General features: G+C 43.0%; 2 protein-coding genes across 2 annotated transcripts in view; one reads left to right on the top strand and one right to left on the bottom strand.

The window, feature by feature from the left end:
• The window catches only part of LOC122562307 (uncharacterized), a 49,991-nt gene extending 44,798 nt beyond the window's left edge, over window positions 1–5,193 (bottom strand). Inside the window, exon 1 of the mRNA XM_043715156.2 lies at window positions 4,776–5,193. The gene's annotated coding sequence lies outside the window, so the exon portion shown is untranslated. The remainder of the gene's footprint in view (window positions 1–4,775) is intronic.
• The window catches only part of LOC122562308 (sulfotransferase 2B1-like), a 42,156-nt gene continuing 22,112 nt past the window's right edge, over window positions 4,493–24,536 (top strand). The window contains exons 1-4 of the mRNA XM_043715160.2: window positions 4,493–4,785; window positions 8,655–8,863; window positions 20,898–21,024; window positions 21,493–21,587. Coding sequence (XP_043571095.2) covers window positions 4,644–4,785; window positions 8,655–8,863; window positions 20,898–21,024; window positions 21,493–21,587 — 573 coding nt within the window. The 5' untranslated portion in view covers window positions 4,493–4,643. The remainder of the gene's footprint in view (window positions 4,786–8,654; window positions 8,864–20,897; window positions 21,025–21,492; window positions 21,588–24,536) is intronic.

The raw sequence follows: 24,536 nt of genomic DNA, 5'->3' as shown, positions 1-24,536 counted from the left end.
TGCCAGAGGAAGTGGTGGAAGCTGGTACAATTGCAACATTTAAAAGGCATCTGGATGGATATATGAATAGGAAGGGTTTGGAGGGATATGGGCTGGCTGCTGGCAGGTGGAACTAGATTGGGTTGGGATATCTGGTCGGCATGGACGGGTTGGACCAAAGGGTCTGTTTCCATGCTGTACATCTTTATGACTCTATGACTATTTCCACCACCTACAGTCAGACCCCACCATCAGCGATATATTTCCCTGCCCACCCTTATCAGCATTCCATAGAGATCATTCCCTCCATGACTCCCTCGTTAGGCCCCCCACCAACCCACCCTCCACACCCGCACCTTCCCTTGCCGCCACATGAGGCGTAAAATCTGGGCCCACACATCCCCCTTCACCTCCGTCCAACGCCCCGAAAGGATCCTTCCAAATCTGGCAGAGATTTTCCTGCACATTCACCCACCTCATCTACTGTGTCCATTGTTCGCGATGTGGTCACCTCTACATTGGGGAGACATGACGCCAACTCACGGAACGTTTCAGAGAATATCTCTGGGACACACGCACCAAATAACCCCACCGCTCTGTGGCTGACCACTTCATTGCCCCTCCCACTCCACCAAGGAGTCCTGCAAGCCCCACACAGTAAGCCCCTGGGCCTCCACCACCACCAAATCCTAGCCACCTGACACCTGGAGGAAGAACGTCTCATCTTTTGCCCTGGGACCCTCTAGGCACCCGGCATCAACGTCAATTTCACCAGTTTCCTCATCTCCCCTCCCTTCCCACCTATCTACTCCACCAATCACCATCACCCCCTCCCACCCACCTTTCTCCCAGCCCCACCCTCCTCCTATTTATCTCTCACCCCCCTTCCCCTGACCCCCCCACTCCCCACATTACTGATAAAGGGCTTATGCCTGGAACGTCGATTCTCCCGCTCTTCGGACTCTGTCTAACCTGCTGTGCTTTTCCAACGCCACACTTTTTGACTCTGACTCTCCAGCATCTGCAGTCCTCACTTTCTCCTCTAAGTCCTCAGGATGCTAAGGAAATTCAGCATGTATGTAAAGACTCTTACCAATTTTTATTCACGCACCATAGACAGCATTCCATCTGGATGCATCAGTGTGGCAAAGCAACTGCTCTTCCCCGGACTATAAGAAACTACAGAGAGTTGTGAACACTGCCTAGTTCATCATGTAAACCAGCCTGCCCATTGACTCTGTCTACACTTCCCTCAGCCTCGGAAAGCAACCAACATAATCAAAAAGGAGAAAGTGAGGTCTGCAGATGCTGGAGATCAGAGCTGGAAATGTGTTGCTGGAAAAGCGCAGCAGGTCAGGCAGCATCCAGGGAACAGGAGAATCGACGTTTCGGGCATAAGCCCTTCTTCAGGAATGGGGAAAGTTTGTCCAGCAGGCTAAGATAAAAGGTAGGGAGGAGGGACTTGGGGGAGGGGCGTCGGAAATGTGATAGGTGGAAAGAGGTCAAGGTGAGGGTGATAGGTCAGACTGGGGTGGGGGCGGAGAGGTCGGGAAGAAGATCTCAGGTTAGGAAGGCGGTGCTGAATTTGATGGATTTGACTGAGACAGGGTGGGGGGAGGGGAAATGAGGAAACTGGTGAAATCCGAGTTCAGACAGGGTGGGGGGAGGGGAAATGAGGAAACTGGTGAAATCCGAGTTCAGACAGGGTGGGGGGAGGGGAAATGAGGAAACTGGTGAAATCCGAGTTCAGACAGGGTGGGGGGAGGGGAAATGAGGAAACTGGTGAAATCCGAGTTCAGACAGGGTGGGGGGAGGGGAAATGAGGAAACTGGTGAAATCCGAGTTCAGACAGGGTGGGGGGAGGGGAAATGAGGAAACTGGTGAAATCCGAGTTCAGACAGATGAACTCGGATTTCACCAGTTTCCTCATTTCCCCTCCCCCCACCCTGTCTCAGTCAAATCCATCAAATTCAGCACCGCCTTCCTAACCTGAGATCTTCTTCCCGACCTCTCCGCCTCCACCCCAGTCTGACCTATCACCCTCACCTTGACCTCTTTCCACCTATCACATTTCCGACGCCCCTCCCCCAAGTCCCTCCTCCCTACCTTTTATCTTAGCCTGCTGGACAAACTTTCCCCATTCCTGAAGAAGGGCTTATGCCCGAAACGTCGATTCTCCTGTTCCCTGGATGCTGCCTGACCTGCTGCGTTTTTCCAGCAACACATTTCCAACATAATCAAAGACCCCTCCCAGCCCGGTTACACCCTCTTCCATCAGGCGGGAGATATAAAAGCTTGATTACACTTCCAAAAAGATTCATGAATAGCTACTTTCCCCTTGTTATCAGACTTATGAAAGGACCTTTCAAATGTTAATGTCGATCTACCTCTCTCTACACTTTCTCTGCAGCTGTAACACTGTATTTACACTCTGTTCTGCTACCCTGATGCACTTTGTATGATGCAATCTGCCTGTATAGCACACAAAACAATACTCTTCACTGTATCTTGGTACATATGACAATAGATCGAACTCAAACTTTTTCCTCTATCTGCTATATATGATTAAATTAAATGCTGCCAACAGAAATTGGTACCTAGTCCCAGACTGAATGTAACGCCATTTCACCTGCATGTACCATATATACTCATGTATAGATCAAATTTTTATGACTATTTTCAAAGGTTCAATTTAGAAGTTCGATATGGGCACAAGTTTTGATGGGCTGAAATTCATGCTGCAGTTTTAAATACTGTATCATTAGCAAAAGTTGATTTGATCGCTCAACTAATCCCGGGTAAAGAGGAAAAACACAATGAATTATGGGAAAGGTAATTATCAAATAAAAGCAAGAGACTGGTGTGAAAATTTAACATGTCATAGATTCATTGAAATCCTGCAAAGTCACATTGTTCAACATGGTCATGGCTTGGTATAATGGCACACTCAAAACGAAACATTTATTAAATTCTGAATGTGTAAGCATCTTGAACTTTCCCACCAAATTCTTCTGTCTCTGTCCCATTTACTCTCGTATGTTATGAATCTCAACAAAATTAACAAATTTGTCAAACAATTAAAGATATGTGCAGCTAACATATCTCACTTTTATTCAGATATAATGACACAATTAAAATTATTAACTTTTTAATGATGTCAACTTTTGGATGTATAGTGAACAAAGTGCAATAAGTAACGATAGCCTTAGTCCCGGTCTGAACGAAAAAATGAATCACAATGTGCCGTAGTAAACCAAGTGCAGTTCGGGGACAGTGAGGGATGTTTACAAAAGAAACAAATGTGAAGCCAATGTGAATACAATGAATAGTTAGGATATGGAACACATTGCCTAGAAGTGTGATGGAGGTTTGATTAATTGAGGCATTCAAGCGGGCATTGTTTCTATTTAAAATAATTATTTAAGGGAAACGGCAGGAGATTGATGCCAAGTTAGACTGCTCTGAAGTGCAGTAAGTAGAATTACGACTGAATGAATGAATAGTGACGCTATGTAGGAACCAAAGGGCGATGAGTAGAGTTACTGGTATGAATGAATGAATGCAATTTCATTTAAGTGGGTTAATGGGAACCTTTGTAGTTTCCTTCATAAGTGGTTTATAATGTGATATAGTATGGTCGACATATACACAAGATATATGGAAAACACAAGATTTTTGCCAAAATAAGGGACAGACTTATACATGAGATCGACGTATACTTGAGTATATGCAATATTATTTTGGGGATGATTCCACACACATTATTCATACACTTAGTTTTACTTTATAAACAATTTCCATTGTTCAGTAACTGAAGGAATGCTTTTAACTATGTAAACTGTAGAAACATGAGTTTGTTACTATTTTAACCAGCAAAAAATTAGAATGTTGTGGTAGTATCCCTACCTCTGAGATTGGAAGCTTGGGTTCAAGTACTACCTCGGTGAAAGTGAGGACTGCAGATGCTGGAGATCAGAGTCAAGATTAGAGTGGTGCTGGGAAAGCACAGCAGGTCAGGCAGCATCTGAGGAGCAGGAGAATCGACGTTTCGGGCAAAAGGATTCCTGATCAAGGGCTTTTGCCTGAAACGTCAATTTTCCTGCTCCTCGGATGCTGCCTGACCTGCTGTGCTTTCCCAGCACCACTCTAATCTAGACTCAATTACTCCCTACTTCAGAGCATCTTTGAATAGTTTGATCAGAAAATAGTTTTGTTTCTCATTTTACAAAATTAGGAATTAAATACAATGAATCACTTTGGCTAATATATAAGGAAATATGGTTTAAAATGTCATTTGTACGTCTGTTGGTTTAGATGGTCCATTTGTGTCTGTAAGAATCCCTTCCTGAGCTGGGCACTTGATTTACTGTTGCCAGAATAATGTGACGCTCAGTGTAGAGCAGTCTCCTGCTGAAACAAAACCAGCAAAGTCTAACAACATCTGTGGAGAGATAACAAAAAGGAGTTAACATTGCGAGTTCAGTGACCCCTCTCCAGAACAGCCCAATGCTGAATACGATTTCGCGAAAGTTTACCGCTGGTTAAACCCATCGCTTGCGTCAATTTATACAGCAGAAAACAGAACTGAACGGCGGGGATTAGTGAGAGAGGTCAGGCAGCAGCATTTACAAAGGTGTTCCTGGACCTTGTAGGAAGAACAAGAAATGAGTGAGGCGCAACTGAACATTGTCTTTGAGGGGCTGTTATGGCCCAGTCATGTTCACTCGGAAGAAAGCCTGAGATACGCCCGGGAGGAATTCCAAGTTCGGGATGATGATGTTTTCATTGTCACTTACCCCAAATCAGGTAAGTCCCAAACGGACTGCGCTGAGATGATTTCCAGTCGGTGACCGTTAACGCTGTCCTTTGTTTTTCTTCACTCTCTGGGTCTGGGTACAGTCAGGAATTCTACAGTGAAAGCGTTTTGCAGCTGCGAAGTTTTTCATAAAGGACGGGCGGTTCGGTGGCTGAGTGGGTCCAGCGCCAGGGAGCCGGGTTCGATCCCACTGACCGTCCGTGTAGAGTCTGTGTACTGGCCATTGATGAGGTTATGGGGATTTGGGGTGTAGATCTGGGTGGGATGCTGTTTGAAGGGTCCGTGTGACTCGATGGGCCAAATGGCCTCTTTCCCCCACTGTAGGGATTCTTTGATTAGATTAGATTCCCTACAGTGTGGAAACAGGCCCTTCGGCCCAACAAGTCCACACCGACCCTCTGAAGAGTAACCCACCCAGACCCATTCCCCTACATTTACCCCTTCACCTCACACTACGGGCAATTTAACGTGGCCAGTTCACCTAACCTGCACATCTTTGGACTGTGGGAGGAAAGCGGAGCACCCAGAGGAAACCCACACAGACACGGGGAGAATGTGCAAACTCTGCACAGAGGCATGTAACAAAAATGAGGAAGGAAAGAAAATTGCGTGTATTAGGTTCCAGTTACTAATTTTGGAATATTATATACAAAGTATTACCTGATTATTGTTCCAAAACCTAAAGATTAAGATATATTATTAGGGGGTGGCACAGTGGTTAGCACTGCTGCCTTACAGCACCAGAGACCCAGATTTAATTCCCACCTCGGGCAACTGACTGTGTGGAGTTTGCACGTTCTCCCTGTGTCTGCGTGGGTTTCCTCTGGGTGCTCCGGTTTCCTCCCACAGTCCAAAGATGTGCAGGTTAGGTGAATTGGCCATGCTAAATTGCCCATAGTGTGAGGTGAAGGGGTAAATGTAGGGGAATGGGTCTGGGTGGGTTGCTCTTCGGAGGGTCGGTGTGGACTTGTTCGACTGAAGGGCCTGTTTCCACACTGTAAGTAATTTAATCTATATATCTTTCTCTTGGATCCAACCTTGGTCTTTTTTCTCATTTTCCTAAAGTCCATATTCCCATACACCAACATTTATAGATCTTCAGTGAGGGAATTGATTTTTTAGTTGCTTGCTTTTTGTCATGGATGACCTGACAAAGGGGTAGCACTTCAACCACGAACTGAAACTTAGAATGTCAACTTTGGATACTTTAACCATAAAGTTTAATCAAAAGAAGAAGTTCAATTTTTGGACACAGCTGGTGTTACATCATCTGCGGACTGCTGTTACTTTGGATTTGTTTGAAGATTGCAACATGTTTAGTTGATTATACAGTTGCTCAACCCAGCTAGAATGCCTGTTTTATTTCCTGCACTCTTTGACATGGGGGGGGGGGCAAAGTTGAAAAAACACAAAGCAGATTACACAGAATAACAGATTTATTACGGTGCAGAAGGAGGCTATTTGGCTTGTCATTGTCTGTACTAACTCTCTGAGCTGTCTAACCTGCCTTCAATCTCCTGCCTTTTCCCCTAGATAATTATTTTAAACAGAAACTTTGCCCTCTTGAATGCCTCAGTTAAACATACCTCCATGACACTGCCATGCAATGTGTGTTCAAGTTACTTTTCTCTGGCCTCACATTTCTTTCTTTTGCAAACACTCTAAAACTGTCCCCTTTAGTTCTCCATCCATTTACAAGTGGTAAGTTTATCCCTAGCCGTTCTGCGCAGACTCCTCATAATTTTGAAAACTTCTATAAAATCTATTTTCACCTCTTTTTCAGTGATTTGACCTTATACTGAAAAAGTACTGAATAATTCAGCTCCCGTGCCTCATTACCATCCAATTTTTCCCTTAAAAATATATCTTTGAAAATTGGCATTCACCAAACATTTAGACAATTCATTCTAATCAAGTCTGTGAGTGGAAAATACATTTCTTAATTTTCCCTTTGGAACTTTTATCACATTTAAATTTGAGTTCTGATGACCAGTTCTTCTGCCAGTGAAAACAGTTATTTTACCTACTGTACCAAACTCTGGATTATTGGTGCTGGAAGAGCACAGCAGTTCAGGCAGCATCCAAGGAGCTTTGAAATCGACGTTTCGGGCAAAAGCCCTTCATGAGGAAGCCTGATGAAGGGCTTTTGCCCGAAACGTCGATTTTGAAGCTCCTTGGATGCTGCCTGAACTGCTGTGCTCTTCCAGCACCAATAATCCAGAATCTGGTTTCCAGCATCTGCAGTCATTGTTTTTATCTTACTGTACCAAACCCCTATAGTTTTAAAAAGTCATTAAAATCTTCCCATAACCATTTTTACTCCAAGGAGAACAATGTCAGCTCTAAGTCTCTATACACAACTGAATTCCATGGTACATCTCCTCTGTAGCAGGTCCTGATAGTATTGATAAAGAGCAATTGATTTTTATCTTTCTCTGCTAAAGTTACACAGGAAGAGATTGTCGGACAATTTAAGTGAAATCACCCAACTTGCCACATATCCCATTTGCTCTGTACAGCTCAGCCACACACAGCAGAGCTGACAGAAATGTAAATGTGCTATTGCAACATAAATTGGTAATCACGTTATGGCATAATATCAGATATTATTACACTTTAAATGTCTCCTGTCTGTTCAAACAATGTCATACTCAGGTATTTCGTCATTTCCGCCACCTCCAAACAGACCCCACCACCAAGGATATATTTCCCTCCCCTCCCCTATCAGCGTTCCAGAAAGACCACTCCCTCCGCAACTCCCTCGTCAGGTCCACAGCCCCCACCAACCCAACCTCCACTCCTGGCACCTTCCCCTGCAACCGCAAGAAATGCAAAACTTGCGCCCACACCTCCCCCCTCACTTCCCTCCAAGGCCCCAAGGGATCCTTCCATATCCATCACAAATTCACCTGTGCCTCCACACACATCATTTACTGCATCCGCTGCACCCGATGTGGCCTCCTATACATTGGGGAGACAGGCCGCCTACTTGCGGAACGTTTCAGAGAACACCTCTGGGACACCCGGACTAACCAACCCAACCACCCCGTGGCTGAACACTTTAACTCCCCCTCCCAAGGACATGCAGGTCCTTGGCCTCCTCCATCGCCAGACCATGGCAACACGACGCCTGGAGGAAGAGCGCCTCATCATCCGCTTAGGAACCCTCCAACCACAAGGGATGAATGCAGATTTCTCCACCTTCCTCATTTCCCCTCCTCCCACCTTTTCTCAGCCCCAACCCTCTTAACTCAGCACCGCCTTCTTGACCTGCAATCTTCTTCCCGACCTCTCTACCCCCAACCCCTCTCCGGCCTATCACCCTCACCTTAACCTCCTTCCACCTATTGCATTCCCAACGCCCCTCCCCCAAGTCCCTCCTCCCTACCTTTATCTTAGCCTGCTTGGCATACCCTCCTCATTCCTGAAGAAGGGCTTATGCCTGAAACGTTGATTCTCCTGCTCCTTGGATGCTGCCTGGCCTGCTGCGCTTTTCCAGCAATACATTTTTCAGCTCATATTCAGGTAGCCTGGTTGTTCTTGTTGTTGTGCTGTGTGAATTTTGGATACTAATCCTTACTGAGCTGCTTGTAGCACACAAAATATAACTGATATTTTTTGCCACTGCAATATTCAACTTTAGTTTTTGTCGATAAGAGTTTTGCTTCACCGAACATAGAGCAATTGTGTAATGCTTTATTTCAGGCAAACAAATGATGGGAAAGAGCCATGATGTATAAAAGGAACAGGCTTGAATTGAATGGCCTTTTTTTATACCATGTTTTCTTGCATGAAACAACAGAAGTGCTTCTTTTTTGTCTTTTACATTCAAATAACGTGTACAATTTTATACGAACAGGTACCACTTGGCTGCAAGAAATATTGCCTTTAATTTACAGCAACGGGGATCTGACACCAGTGCACACTATCCCAAACTGGCAACGTGTTCCATGGTTAGAGCATAAGACTGGTAAATCATTGTTGGAAAACAGACCATCACCCCGGCTTATTACAACACATCTGACTTATCATATGATGCCAAAGTCCTTCTATACATCAAAAGCAAAGGTGAAGTATTATTTTTTCTTCTAAAAGCAGAAATGAAATCAGAGGACAGATGGATATAAACAATAATAAAAATAGAAATACCCCAAAAGCTTCCAAAAACAAAATGAAGAAGGAAATTTTAAGTCAATATCCATAGTTGAACTAAAGGGCTGGTGACTAGCAAGTAAAAATTGCTATATATGACATGGTTACATTAAAGCATCTGCAGTCCTCACTTTCTCCTAGATGGTTACATTAAAGTCATGGCTCAAATAAGGCTAGGAATATATTCCTAATATTTCTCGCTATCAAGTTTTCAGCAATGATAAAGGAGGGGGTGCAGCAGAATTGACTAAAGATGGTGTTACAGGATAGATATTCTGTTTTTATGATGTTGAGTCATAAATATTGGCCAGGACACTGAAAGTAGTTCCAACACAAAAGCAAAGTAGTGTAGATGTGAAATATAAACAGAAAATATTGGAAACGTTCACCAAATCAGATAGCATCTGTGCAGGAAAACTAGATTAATGCTTCATCTGATAAAGGTTATTATGGCCTGGAATATTAACTCAGTTTCTCTGCACAAATGCTGTCTGATTGGAATATTTCCAGCATTTTTTCTAATTCTGTATTTAACTTGCTTACTCTTTGAAATAGTGTGATAGGAAGTTGTACATTTATCCGAGAGGACAGACAGGGCCTTAGTTAAGTGTCTCATTTGAAATGTGGTACCTCCAACAAACCGTGGAGCACTGGGTCTACTGGACTGGATGTTTGCCTTGATGAGGAACTGAAGTAGTGAACATTTCACAGCCGTAGAGGTACTTGGAATGTAAAGCATTGTCTGGAAATTCAGACCTTCTGTAATTGAGTCTTTGTTGACATTTGTTCCTGATGAAGGGTTCTGAACTGAAATGTCAATTTTCCTGCTCCTCGGATGCCGCCTGACCTGCTGTGCTTTTTTCAGCAACACACTCTCAACTCTGATCTCCAGCATCTGCAGACCTCACTGTCTCCTGTTTGTTGACAGATCAGTTTTGTAATAGCGAGAATATGTATACCAACATTGCTGAGCATAAATGGAGGAAGCTTAAAGAGGAGACAGTGTTTACTATTAGCAGTGACTAGTTAATCTACCAGAATATAGGAGGTTCTCTGGACCTTATGGAGAATCAGTGATGATGAAGACCTTGTTTACCAAGAAGGTTACAGTATCCATTAGAACAATAAGTGATACTTAAAATTTGACTAGAGGAAAATTTTATGATTTCTGAAGTACTCAAAAAGGTCATCACCTGAAAGTACTCCTTGTCATATGCCACTATGTTAAGGAATTAACTGAAACCTTGTATTGTGCATACTGTTTTGTTTGCTTCATGAAGTCTGAAATCAGTAGTCAGAAAAATTAGACTGCATTAACTCTCTGGTTCTTTTGGATGGCTCTGCAGTGTACACTTTCTTTTTTAACATTTGAAACCAAAGCACCTCTATGCTATCATTCAGCATGCTTACATGATGAAAGGATCACGAGCTACAAGAATAGTAAATTGATTTCATAAGTTCTGGACTACTATTGTAGATGTGTTTTACTGCTATACTGTTTCTTGTGTCTCTCAAAGTCATTAGTGCTGGTTTTGGCTATCTGAAATAAGTTAACTCCAAATTAGAGCCTAAATTGCAGGGATAATGAAGCTTGAACTAATCATGGAGGATTTGAATCATTGCTCAGAATTTCTGGCATGAAGACAATATGAGTTCTGTACTATGAAGAGCCATCTGCAGTAGGGTTTTTGTGGTGTTACAGAATCATGATTGTCAAGAGTGCAGTTAGTTATAGGAGTACAGCTCCTAATTATGTTCACTGCAGAGGGCATCTAATCTTGATACTCAGATATCCGTGTGGTTCTATATAAAATTTTACAATATTCCATCATGGCTGCTGTATCTTTTTTCCATTATGTAAAAGTGTTTTCAGTGTATCTTGGAGGCTTGATCCCAATAGAAACAGTGAGCTGGAAATGAAAGTTAAGAGATAGATCAATAGAGATGCAGTGGCAAACATTTGAAAGGATATTCCTGAAAGCGCAAAATAGAGTCTTTCCAACAAATAAGACAAGTTCTAAGCGCAGACCTGCTATCCATTAACTAAAAAAGTCAAAGGTAGTATCAGACTCAAAGAAAAGACATTGAATTGTGCAAAGACAGATGGCAGGTCAGAAAATTGGACAGAATATTCAAAAAAGTAAAGAATAACTAAAACATTAATATTCAACAAAAAGTTAGAGTACAAGAGAAAGTTAACCAAGAATATAAAAACAAATTAGAAATATTTCTACCGATTTTTTTTTAAAAAAGAAAGTAAGTGTTGGTCCAAAAGAAAGTGCGCCTGAAGAGTCAGTAAAGTAGGATAAAGAGATGGTGGACAAATTGAACAGATATTTTGCCGCAGGCTTCACTAGAGAGGATACAAGCCGCATCTTGAAAAAAGCTGTAAATCAGGAATTGAAAGGGAAGGAGGAACTCGAAAATTCTAATTACAGGGAAGCAGTACTGAATAAATTAGTCAAACCGTGAGTTAGAGGGGATCCAAGATGGCGGCGACCCAGCAAGTCTGAGTCTATAGTGCTCCTCCCAAGACTTGGGCAAAGTGGGTCACCCTCCCCCACCACACTCACCAAATCATTTAAAATAGCTTTTACTTAATGTAATTAGTTGTTTAGTATTGAATTTAAACAATTTAATCTTCAGTAAAAATGACTAAAGGGAAGGGAGCCCGCAGCTCTCAGCAAGCAGGAACCCCTCCCCCACCCTCTCCAGCTGCAGCAGAGGCGTCCGCAGCTGCCCCGGGGGACTTACCTATGGTGGCGAGCCTCGCGGAAATAATCTCCAAACTGGATGAGAAGATCGACGCTTTTATTGAAACATTAATAATCAACAAAAAGTTAGAGTATAAGATAGTTAACCAAGAATATAAAAACAAATTAGAAAAAATATTCGTTTGCTGGGCCTTCCCGAAAGGGAAGAAGGAGGCCAGCTTACAGCGTTCCTTGAACAGTGGCTTCCACAGCTTTTAAATCTGGAAGTTGGATCAGGCCAGGTAAGGGTGGAATGGGCCTATTGGGTTGCAATATACGGGCCCGGCTCGAACCAGCGCCCACGCCCGGTCCTGTTCCAGCTGCAGAGCTATAAGGAGAGGCAGATACTCTTAGAAGCCTCTAGAAATCTTGGAAAAGATCCCCAAGCCATGATCTATAAAGGATCCAAGATCATGTTATTCCAGGACTTTTCCCCAGCTCTGGTCCGAAAGAGGAAGGCACTCGATGAGGCGAAGAAGTGTTTAAGGGACTTAAATATTCAGTACTCCTTACGCTACCCAGCGACACTGCGCTTTAACCATGAAGGATCCGTGTATAACTTCGGATTGCCGGAAAAGGCCAAGGAATTTTTGGACTCTCTTAGATAAATTGTAAGAGATAATGGATGTTGGTTTGCCTTTCCCCCACTCCGGTTTATATCGCCCCTTTTTTTTTACCTTACTGTTTAATATTATCTTGGGGGGTGGGGAGAGGGATTTATTTATTTGTTCTCTACTTAACGATTTTCTCCCCCCCTTGGTTTTTTTTTTATTATTCTATATATATATATATATATATAGGCCGAGGGGTCTAGTTAATGTTGGTGGGGAGGAGGTGGTTACCTTATTCTATTTTACCTCTGTCTCTAGGAGCGGGGTTGTTTTCCCTTGTTATTTTGTATTATTATATTTAATTATTACTAGTTGAGGCTGTAATTTTATAGTTATATATGTTTATACATGGTATTAACATTACCAAATATATCCATGTGTTGGTGTGTGTGGGGGGGTGGGGGTAGGGTGCTCACTGTTAACTCTAGCTGTGTAGTATATTTGAATTTTCCTCATCCTATTGAGAAGCGCCTGGGTCAAGGGTGGGGCACTGGTTGGGAGAGGATACGATGGACTTTTGGAAAGGAAGTGACACCCCCTGGAACAAGGGGGAAAATCTCAATTTAAATACGTTTTATATTTTTTAAATTTAGAAATAGTTTTTTATTATACTGTCGTGAGTGTATTAGAGAGCTTTTATTTTTGTGAATTTTATATGCTCTATGCTCGGGATGTTCTGGATAGGGTTTCCCCTCCCGAGGGATCTCGGATTTGCCCGGACGATTATGGTTGATCAGTCGGTTAAGTGGTGCACCTGGAATGTCAAGGGGAGTAATTCACCAGCCAAAAGGAAGAAAATATTATCAAACCTCAAGAAAGAAAGGGTTGATATAGCTCTCCTACAGGAGACACACTTGTTGGATAAAGAACACTTGAAATTACGACAGGGTGGATTTGATCAGGCCTTTTTTCTTCTTTTAGCTCAAAAAGCAGGGGAGTTGTTATTCTTATTCAGAAGAATTTCCCTTTCAAAATTCTAAATCAGATAAAAGATGAATCTGGACGATATATTCTGATTAGATTAGATTAGATTACTTACAGTGTGGAAACAGGCCCTTCGGCCCAACAAGTCCACACCGACCCGCCGAAGCGCAACCCACCCATACCCCTACATTTACCCCTTTAACCTAACACTACGGGCAATTTAGCATGGCCAATTCACCTGACCCGCACATCTTTGGACTGTGGGAGGAAACCAGAGCACCCGGAGGAAACCCACGCAGACACAGGGAGAATGTGCAAACTCCACACAGTCAGTTGCCTGAGTCGGGAATTGAACCCGGGTCTACAGGCGCTGTGAGGCAGCAGTGCTAACCACTGGGCCACCGTGCCGCCCACAAAGCCCTTATAAATGGAGAGGAATATGGGATTTTAAATTTGTATTGCCCCCCGGCACATCCTTTTAAATTTATAATGGAAGTCTTCTCAAAATTGATGGCTCTCGGTGCCCGTCATACAATTAAAGTCTCCCCCTATAATCGTATTATGGATCCGGAAATAGATAGGATTCCCAAGAGTACTGCAGGAGTATCTCCCAGATCTAGACAATTGGTGGATCTGAATAAAGAATTAGGATTAGTAGATGTATGGAGATGCCTTCATCCACAGGGCAGAGATTTTTCTTTTTACTCCAATCCACATAAATGTCATTCCAGAATTGATATGTTTTTTGCCCCCTCGATTTTTTAAAATTCCATATCATCCTGTAAAATAGGCAGTATAGCAATTTCCGATCACGCTGCTGTATATATGGAAACCAAGGCGAGGAACAATGAGACATCCCCTCGGCATTGGCGTATGGACCCCTTCCTGATGAAAGATAGTAAATTTGTAAAGTACTTCTCTCAAGAATTTAAAACTTTCTTTAGAAATTAATTCAGGTACAGCTAGCAACCCATCAATGATGTGGGAGACCATCAAAGCTTACGTGCGAGGTTTGATTATCTCATACTCAGCGACCCAGAAGAAATTGAAGGGAGAACAACAGCGTCTGCTCGAAGCTCGCTTAAAAGCGGCTGAAACAGCATACGCTGATAGACCTTCTATTATCAAATTACAAAGGATTACGGCCCTTAGGACAGCTCTAAACACCACGCTTACCCAAACGGCTAAGAGGGAAATATTATTTGCAAAACAAAGGTTATATGAATTTAGCGATAAACCTGGTAGATACTTAGCATTTCTTGCAAAACAAACCCCTCAAACTATCACGTCTATCAAGGAAAGTACGGGTATTTTGACTCATGATCATAAAAGGATTAACGCAATCTTTAGAAAATTTTATTCTGATTTATATAAATCGCAGGATTGTGAAGACAGGACTAGGAGGATGCAATCATTTTTTAAAAACCTGACATTTCCGGACCTAACTCCGGAACAGGTATCGGTCTTGAATGCTCCCCTAACAATCCAAGAAATACTTGACGCAATCAAGAAACTTCAGAGCGGTAAGGCACCTGGCCCAGATGGCTTTCAAGCTGAATTCTATAAAGAATTTACAGGAATATTGGCTGGTCCACTTAAGGGAGAAAGTGAGGACTGCAGATGCTGACTCCCTCGTCAGGTCCACACCCCCCACCAACCCAACCTCCACTCCCGTCACCTTCCCCTGCAACCGCAAGAAATGCAAAACTTGCACCTACACCTCCCCCCTTACTTCCCTCCAAGGCCCCAAGGGATCCTTCCATATCTGCCACAAATTCACCTGCACCTCCATACACATCATTTACTGCATCCGCTGCACCCGATGTGGCCTCCTCTATATTGGGGAGACAGGCTGCCTACTTGCGGAATGTTTCAGAGAACACCTCTGGAACACCCGGACCAACCAACCCAACCACTCCGTGGCTCAACACTTCAACTTCCCCTCCCACTCCACCAAGGACATGCAGGTCCTTGGACTCCTCCATCGCCAGACCATAGCAATACGACGGCTGGAGGAAGAGCGCCTCATCTTCCGCCTAGGAACCCTCCAACCACAAGGGATGAACTCAGATTTCTCCAGTTTCCTCATTTCCCCTCCCCCCACCTTGTCTCAGTCCCCACCCTCGAACTCAGCACCACCTTCCTAACCTGCAATCTTCTTCCTGACCTCTCCGCCCCCACCCCCACTCCGGCCTATCACCCTCACCTTATCACCCTCACCTTAACCTCCTTCCACCTATCGCATTTCCAACGCCCCTCCCCCAAGTCCCTCCTCCCTACTTTTTATCTTAGCCTGCTTGGCACACTTTCCTCATTCCTGTTGAAAGGCTCATGCTCGAAACGTTGATTCTCCTGCTCCTAGGATGCTGCCTGACCTGCTGCGCTTTTCCAGCAACACATTTTCAGCTCTGGTCCATTTATGGACATGTATAACTACGCATACTGTCAGGGCTGTCTCCCGCCTTCGTTGAAAGAGGCAAATATCTCTCTTATCCTTAAAAAAGGAAAGGACCCAGAAGATTGTATATCATATAGACCAATATCCTTGCTAAATGTAGATTTTTTCTAAAACGTTAGCATTGAGGCTAGAAAGGGTACTGCCACATATTATAAAGGAGGATCAGACGGGGTTTATTAAGGGCCATAGATCATCCAATAATATTAGAAGGATTTTGAATATGATTCAAGCCTGCCATCAGGGAAAGATACCAGGAGTAGTAGTTTCAGTAGATGTGGAAAAGGCATTTGATAGGGTTGGATGGTCATATTTGTTTTACACATTGGAGAGGTTTGGCGTTGGAGAGGTGTTTACCAAATGGGTCTCAACACTGTATAGTGATCCCAAAGCAGTTGTGGTTACCAATGGATTAGGTTCGGATAGCTTCAGTGTGGGTAGGGGCTGCCGTCAGGGATGTCCTCTCTCGCCATTGTTATTTACGCTAATAATTGAACCACTAGCAGAAGCTATACGGGCTGATCCTAATATAACGGCCCCGAGGATTGGTACAGGTAAACATAAAATTACCCTTTATGCAGATGATGTTCTTCTATTTCTCAGTAATCCTCTGATGTCCGTGCCTCACTTAATCCAAGTTATTAATACATTTAGTGTATTTTCAGGCTATAAAATTAATTTCTCAAAATCGGAGGCTATGCCAATGGACGGCCTTGCTAGTATATCCCACTTGTTGGACGGATCCCACTTTCCCTTTCGTTGGTCCCTGGAGGGTTTCTTATATTTAGGCATTTTTATTACTCCAGTATTTGGTCAGTTGTATAAGGCTAACTTTGTGCATTTACTGGAAAGGATAAGGCAGGACCTCCAGTGAGACCTTCCAATTTCCTGGCTGGGTAGAATAGCACTAATTAAAATGAATGTCCTGCCCAGTCTCCTATACCCTCTGAGAATGCTTCCGGTGATGCTGCCGAGGCTGGCACTACGTAAATTATATGGCTGGTTGGGCTCCTTTATCTGGAATCATAGACGGCCCCTCATTAAGCTGAAGAAGCTACAGCTTCCACAGGCAAGGGGAGGATTGGATTTCCCAGATTTTAGGAAATATCAGTTAAGTTCCCTATTAAGTTACATTGCTGATTGGGTCTTGTCTGACCTGCAATCAATCTGGCTGGACATCGTGGCTTCTCAAGTAAAATGCCCACTTATTAACCTTTTATTTTCAGACAAGAGGAAAATCATTACGGACCACTGTAAAAACCCTATAATACTAAATACAATTAAAGCTTGGAATATAATATGGCAAAATGAGGGCAACTCTCATAAAACATCCCCCTATGCTCCGATAGTGGGAGCATGGGGATTCCAACCGGGGCTTACAGATGCCACTTTTAAACTCTGGAGATCCAGGGGTATCTCATGTCCAGGGGACCTATTTGAACAGCTGCGTCAGAAATTCGGATTACCTAATGGAGACCTCTTTCCAAATTCGAGATTATATACTGAAAAGACTATGTTATTAGATAGTCTTTATAAATCAGATAGAGAATGTAGAGTGCTATGGCCAATGGGGGTATCTTCTGTCAGTACTATTTATCATTTCCTATATGATGAAGTATCGGGAGATATGGACAATCTGCTTAAAACATGGGATCAGGATTTGGGACTAGAAATCTCTATAGAAACGTGGAATGACATTTGGGAAAATGCCAGAAGAATCACCATCTGCAACAGAACCCAGGCTATCCAGCTGAAGATACTTCATAGGGCCCATATAGCACTGGACCGATTGGCAAAATTTAAGGCAGGAGCATCTCCAATGTGTCCCAAATGTAAAATAGAGGTGGGCACTCTTGTACATTGCCTATGGACCTGTCATAAGATCCGTAGATATTGGACTAAAGTAGCAAGTACCCTGACAGAAATTTTAGGAACGGAAATTAAAGTGGACCCTGTATCTCTCCTTTTGGGCTTTTCGAACTTTCCCTCCCTGGACACGTACGGGAAGAGACTATTTTCTATTCTCTCTTTCTGTGCAAGGAAAAATATTTTGGTAAACTGGGTGACTGAGGGCCCCCCTGGACTTTCAAATTGGCACAGATTAATTATGGAATGTATTACCCTTGACTTCCTTACAAATATGGTGCACCAAAAGACCACATTATTTCATAAAATATGGCAGCCCTTCTTGAATTATATAAATACAGATATTTCGGCTATCCTAACAAGGGCTTTTATTTAATCGAGATTGCGGACCTGGCTGGTCCGGGCCCCTTGGGAGAGGAATCCCGCACAAATACGGGTTTTGTTACATTTGATGTTAACACATTCCGAGTATGCATCTCACTACCCAATTTCTGTGTTATCCATTGTTTTTTTTTCTTTCTCTTATTTGAATAATGTAAGAGACTTAATTATACACTCTGGTTAGTTGTAGGTTAGATTAGTAATGTAAGAGACTTAATTATACACTCTGGTTAGTTGTAGGTTAGATTAGTAGTTAGTTGAGTTTTGTTTTTCTTCTCTCGGTATTTTTCTTTTGTTAAATTTTGGTTATTATTTATTTAAGATTTAATTGTATATCAATGTTTGTACCTTGAGATTTTTTTTATTATTGTAAACTTGTAAAAATGTTAAATTTCCAATAAAAATATCTATTAAAACAAAACCGTGAGTTAAGAAGTCCTCAGGTCCTGGCTCCATCCTAGGGCCTTAAAAGAAGTAGCTAGGGAATGGCTCCTTCAGTTAATGGAACTCCTTTATTTAACAAGGGAGGGAGGCAGAAAGCAGGAAGCCACAGGCCAGTTAGCTTAACAATGGTCATGGGGAAAATGTTAGAACCTACCTTGAACTCATCCAAGTGCCCTGTTATAATCATGCAAGCCAACATGACCTTGTCAAAGGGAAATCATGTTTAAATAATTTATTGAAGTTTTTTGAAGAAGTAACTTATGCTGTTGATTAAGGAGAACCAGTGGATGTGTTAGACTTAGATTTCCAGAATGAAAAGGTGTGGCATTGGAAAAGCACAGCCGGTCAGGCAGTATCCAAGGAGCAGGAGAGTAGATGTTCAGGCATAAGCCCCTCATCAGGAATGTGCTGAGGGAAGGGGGCTGAGAGATAAATTGGGGGTTGGGCATGGGGCTGGGGATGTTAGCTCGGAATGCGATTGGTGGATGAAGGTAGGAGGGTGATGGTGATAGGGTGGAGTGGAGGGTGGAGTGGATAGGGGAGAAGGAAGACGGACAGATAGAGCAGTTCAAGAGGACGGTGCCGAGTTGGAGGGTTGGATCTGGAATAAGGTGGGGGGAAGGGAAATGAGGAATCAGGCGAAATCAACATTGATGCCATGTGTTTGGAGGGTACTAAGGCAGAAGATGAGGGGTTCTTCGTCCAGGCGAGTTATCCGAGTTTGGAGGTAAGTGCAGGAACATTTGATGTACTCCTGTTCCTTGATGCCTGATAAGCTGGAGGAAAAGTGTTTGTTGAGTGTGTGGATTCTTCTCAGGATGAAGAACATCAGAGGTCCTTTGAAGGTAAAAGAGAGTGTAGCCCTGAGCTGGGGTAGGGCTGATTGCAGGGAGAGTAGGTGATGGTGCATGGCTGCGAGCGTGGAGTGGAGGACCCAGAGGGTGAACTGTTTCAGGAGGCTTTGGATTTGTTGTAGATACTGGTGTCCTGGTCATGGTCTGTATGTAGTCTGGAATCCATATGGGATAAGTCGGTTGCATAGGCAGGCACTGAGGAAGGAGATGTGGCTGTAGTAGCAGGTCTGCTTCAGGACAGAGGAAACAACGGTGGGGGGGTTGGGGAGGAGTGCAGTGAGAGAGGATTCCCAGAAGGTACTTGGTAAGGTGCTACATCAAAAGTTCTTGCAAAATGTAAAAGCTTAAGGTGTACAGTAACATATTAGCATGGATAGAAGGTTGTCTTATGAACAGGAAGCAGACAGTAGGGACAAGCGTGTCTTTTGAATGTTAGCAGGATGACATAAGTGATGTCCATAGACGTCAGTTTTGGGGCCTCAAGTTTTTACATTTGTATAAATGATTTACATGAAAAAAACAATGGTATTGTGGTTAAATTTACTGATGACACAAAGTTAGGAAAGAAAGTTAGTGTGAAAAATGATTCATATTTTCATCCAGGTGTTTCTTAAATAACTTATTCAGCTTTTCTTCTGTCTTGGTCTGCCATCCATAAGTTCCTTGTTTATCTCTCTGGGCTCCGTCTCCACCTATCTGCTTATTGCTCCCCCACCACTTTGGCTCCAGCATAAATGCTGAAGGTTTTTCCCAGTTGCTGTCAGTTCTGATGAAGGGTCACCAGACTCTACATTAATTCTACTTTCTCCCCACAGATGTTCCTGACCTGCTGAGTTTCTCCAACAACTTCTGTTTTTTGTTTTAGATAGGTGTTTAATGGCCAATGAAGACATGATGGGCCAAAGGGGCTTTTTTCCACACTTTAATATTCTGTTACTCTCTATGAAATGCTGCGAAAATATGCTTAGTAACTTCTCTAGAATTCTGTAGAATGGCAACATCATGTACCATCCATTATAGTGATAGCTTCTTGTGATCAGTTTCTGCTTTCTCTTAATGAGGGTTGATATGGCTATTGATGAATGGTGAGCCCTTTGTCCTCCACTAATACTTTGCACTTGAGGTCCACTTGAGGTTTGGTTAATGTCAGGAATTGAGAACGGTATTCTGGGAACAGAGTCTAAAAGCTAACTTCACCTAAACCTCTCCCCATAATCCAATCGTTCAATGGAAGCAAATAAAAACCTCTTACAAGAATAGTACTTGAGTGAAATCAGAAATTGCTGGAAAAGACTCAGCACATCTGACTGCATCTGAAGAGAGAAAGTAGAGTTAATGTTTCAGGTCCAGTGACCCTTCTTCAGAATTTGTGTACGTGCAAGCGCAGATTGCTGGAGCCATCTCCAGCAGGCATATTTGGCATTGGAAACACATTGTTTGTGTTTAGATGTCAGCAAACAATCACCAAATCAAGTTCACTTGAAATGGTTGCATTTGACCTCACAAGCTCTCGGTTGCTAGTCTTCCATGAAATCATGACATAACTGTGTCCATTTTAGTGAACACCTCCTACATTGAATTGAATCAATATACATGCAATGGTCTAAGTGAGATATTTTCTTGAAATTGAATATATTAAGGATACTTTGTGCCTTTTTGTAGGTTGTCTATGTGTCCCGAAATCCAAAGGATGCCCTTGTTTCTTCCTTTCACTATCACGATATGGCCTCATTTTTGGAGAACCCAGGGACCTTTGAGGAGTTCATTGACAAATTCCTGGAGGGAAAGGGTAATTTTCTTCAGCCATTAATTAATTATCATTTTCAATGAAAGGAGAATATATATTTAGTTGAGGAAAGATTTGGTGGCTTTAAGTTTGGTGACATTTTAACAGCTAATATTGAGAACAAAATTTATGTCAGAGTTATTACAACCAGGAGGCCATGTGGCCAATTGAGTTCACGTCATGTCATGTCTATAAATAGAAGCCATGCTATTCCTATATAATGTGCAATGATGCATGTCTCAGTTTCAACATTGTTTCAATTACAAAAGTCTGTCTTCAACCTTTTAAATGGGTAGCTGGGTGGATTGGTAAACTCAAGTTTGCTATTCACCTGAAGCTAGTCTAAAACTGAAATTCTCAAGTGGTTTAAGAGTTTTGACAACAAACTGGTATTTTGCCTGATGTAGCTAATGATTCTTAATTTTTTTTGTATGTCTAACACTTATTTGTCTGTTTCTTCCCCTCATAAAGTAATGTTTGGTTCCTGGTTTGATCACATTAAGAGTTGGTGGCCAAGAAAGGATCAGGATAACATTTTGTTTCTAACTTATGAAGAACTATTGCAGGTATGTGAACAATTTGTTTTGTTTGTTTATAGTTTTGCCCCTGAATTAGACCATTCCATCCATCAATCCTGCTCCAGCATTCGATCGTGGGTGATATATTTCTCAATCCTATTCTCCTGCCTTCTCCCCTTAATCATTGATCCTCTTATTAATGAAGAACCTAAATACACTCAATGACCGTCTCTACAACCTTCTGTGGCAATAAGTTCTGCAGATTAACGCAGGTTTCTTTGGCTGAAGAAATTCCTCCTCATCTTCATCCTAAAGAGCCATCTCTTCACTCGGAGGCTGTGCCCTTGGTTCCTAGTCACTCCTTCAAGTGGAAAACTTCTCCACGTCTATTCTGTTCAGGCCTCTCAGTTTTCTGCGAGTTTCAATCACGTGCCCCTCATCCTTCAAAACTCCATCTGAGACCCAGAGTCCTCAACCATTCCTTACATTGACAAGTCCTTTGTTCCCAGGGTCATTCTTGTAAATATTCTCTTGACTCGCTCCCAAGGTCAGCATATCCTTCCTTAGATACAGGGCCAAAAACTCCTCTCCATATTCCAAATGCGGTCTGACCAGAGCCTGCTGCAGCCTCAGCAGTACATCTCTGCTAGGATTCTCTGGGAAGCAAGGGAGGAGATTGCAGAGCCATTGGCCTTGATTTTTATGTCCTCGTTGTCTACAGGAGTAGTGCCAGAAGATTGGAGGCTAGCAAATGTGGTTCCCTTGTTCAAGAAGGGGAGTAGGGATAACCCTTGTAACTATAGGCCGGTGAGTCTCACTTCTGTCGTGGGCAAAATCTTAGAGAGAATTGTAAGGGATAGGATTTATGAACATCTGGATAGGAATAATGTGATCAAGGATAGTCAGCATGGTTTTGTGAAGGGCAGGTCGTGCCTCACAAACCTTATTGAATTCTTTGAGAAGGTGACTAAGGAGGTGGACGAGGGGAAAGCGGTAGATGTGGTGTATATGGATTTTAGTAAGGCGTTTGATAAGGTTCCCCATGGTAGGCTACTTCAAAAAATACGGAGGTATGGCATTGAGGGTGAGTTGGAAGTTTGGATTAGGAGTTGGCTGGCTAGAAGAAGACAGAGGGTAGTAGTTGATGGCAAAGGTTCATCTTGGAGTGCCGTCACTAGCGGTGTTCCGCAAGGATCTGTTTTGGGACCATTGCTGTTTGTCATTTTTATAAATGACCTGGAGGAGGGGTTAGAAGGTTGGGTGAGCAAGTTCGCGGATGATATGAAAGTCGGAGGAGTTGTAGACAGTGAGGAAGGATATGGCAGGTTACAGCGGGATATAGATAAGCTGCAGAACTGGGCAGAAAGGTGGCAAATGGAGTTCAATGTAGCTAAGTGTGAGGTGATTCACTTTGGTAAGAGTAACAAAAAGATGGGGTACTGGGCTAATGGTCGGATACTTGGTAGTGTGGATGAGCAGAGGGATCTTGGTGTCCATGTACACAGATCTTTGAAAGTTGCCACCCAGGTAAATAGTGTGGTGAAGAAGGCATATGGCTTACTGGCTTTTATTGGTAGAGGAATTGAGTTCCGGAGTACTGAGGTCATGTTGCAGTTGAATAAGACTCTGGTGCGGCCACATCTGGAGTATTGTGTGCAGTTTTGGTCGCCATATTATAGGAAGGATGTGGAGGCACTGGAACGGGTGCAGAGGAGGTTTACCAGGATGTTGCCTGGTATGGTAGGAAGATCGTATAAGGAAAGGCTGAGGCACTTGGGATTGTTTTCATTGGAGAAAAGAAGGTTTAGGGGTGACTTGATAGAGGTGTACAAGATGATTAGGGGTTTAGATAGGGTCGACAATAAGAATCTTTTTCCACGTATGGAGTCAGCTATTACAAGGGGGCATAGCTTTAAATTAAGGGGTGGTAGGTATAGGACAGATGTTAGGGGTAGGTTCTTTACTCAGCGAGTTGTGAGTTCATGGAATTCCCTGCCAGTAGCAGTGGTGGACTCTCCCTCTTTATGGGCATTTAAACGGGCATTGGATAGGCATATGGAGAATAGTGGGCTAGTAGGTTAGGTGGGCTTGGATCGGCGCAACATCGAGGGCCGAAAGGCCTGTACTGCGCTGTATTCTTCTATGTTCTATGTTCTATGTTCTATGTTCTATGTTCTATGTATTCTCACCCTGAAAGCTGATGTTGCGCTTGCCTTCCTAACTGTCAAGTGAACTTGAACACTAACGTTAACAGACTCCTGAACTAGAATTCCTAGATCTCTTTATGTTTCAGATTTCTGAAGCCTTTCCCCATTTAGAAAATAGTTTACGCCTCTACTCTTTCTACCAATGTGCATAACCTCATACTTTCACACAGTGTATTCTGTCTGCCACTTCTTTGCCCATTCTCTTGCAAGCTTTTTTATATTAATATCTAGCTTACTCTCGTAGTACATCTTCTCTCCCTGGCCCCTTACTGATTTTTTTTTAAGTTATCCTCTGCTGGTCTTTAAAGGTTTCCTAATCCTCTGCCTTCTTATTAATCTCCACCACAGTGTCTGCTTTTCCGTTTGCTTTTGTGCTGTCCCTGACTTCCTTCGGTTACCTCTCCTAACTATGCTTCTTTTTCCTCGGGATAAACTTCTTCTGTGCATCTCAAATTAACTCCAGAAATTTCTGCTATTGCTGCTCCACTGCTAGGCTCCCCTTCCAATCAACTCTGGCCAGGTCATTCCTCTCTTTTCTCAATTGTAATACTGTTACAGGGCAGAAGTGGGTACTGCAGATGCTGGAGGTTAGATTCAAGATTGGAGTGGTGCTGGAAAAGCACAGCAGATCAGGCAGCATCTGAGGAGCAGGAACATCAATGTTTCGGGCAAAAGCCTTTCATCTGTAATACTGTTACATCTGATTCTAGCTTCTCCCTCAAATTGCTGGGTGAATTCTATCACATTCTGGTCACTGCCTCTGAGGAGTTTCTTCAGCTTAAGCTCCCTA

This window comes from Chiloscyllium plagiosum, unplaced genomic scaffold, assembly GCF_037043375.1.
Source record: "Chiloscyllium plagiosum isolate Xiang-an unplaced genomic scaffold, Cpla_swu_hap1 HiC_scaffold_25, whole genome shotgun sequence".
NCBI classification, from domain to species: Eukaryota; Metazoa; Chordata; class Chondrichthyes; order Orectolobiformes; family Hemiscylliidae; genus Chiloscyllium; species Chiloscyllium plagiosum.
The sequence above is the reverse complement of the archived record's forward strand: the minus strand, read 5'-3'. Positions and strand labels throughout refer to the sequence as shown.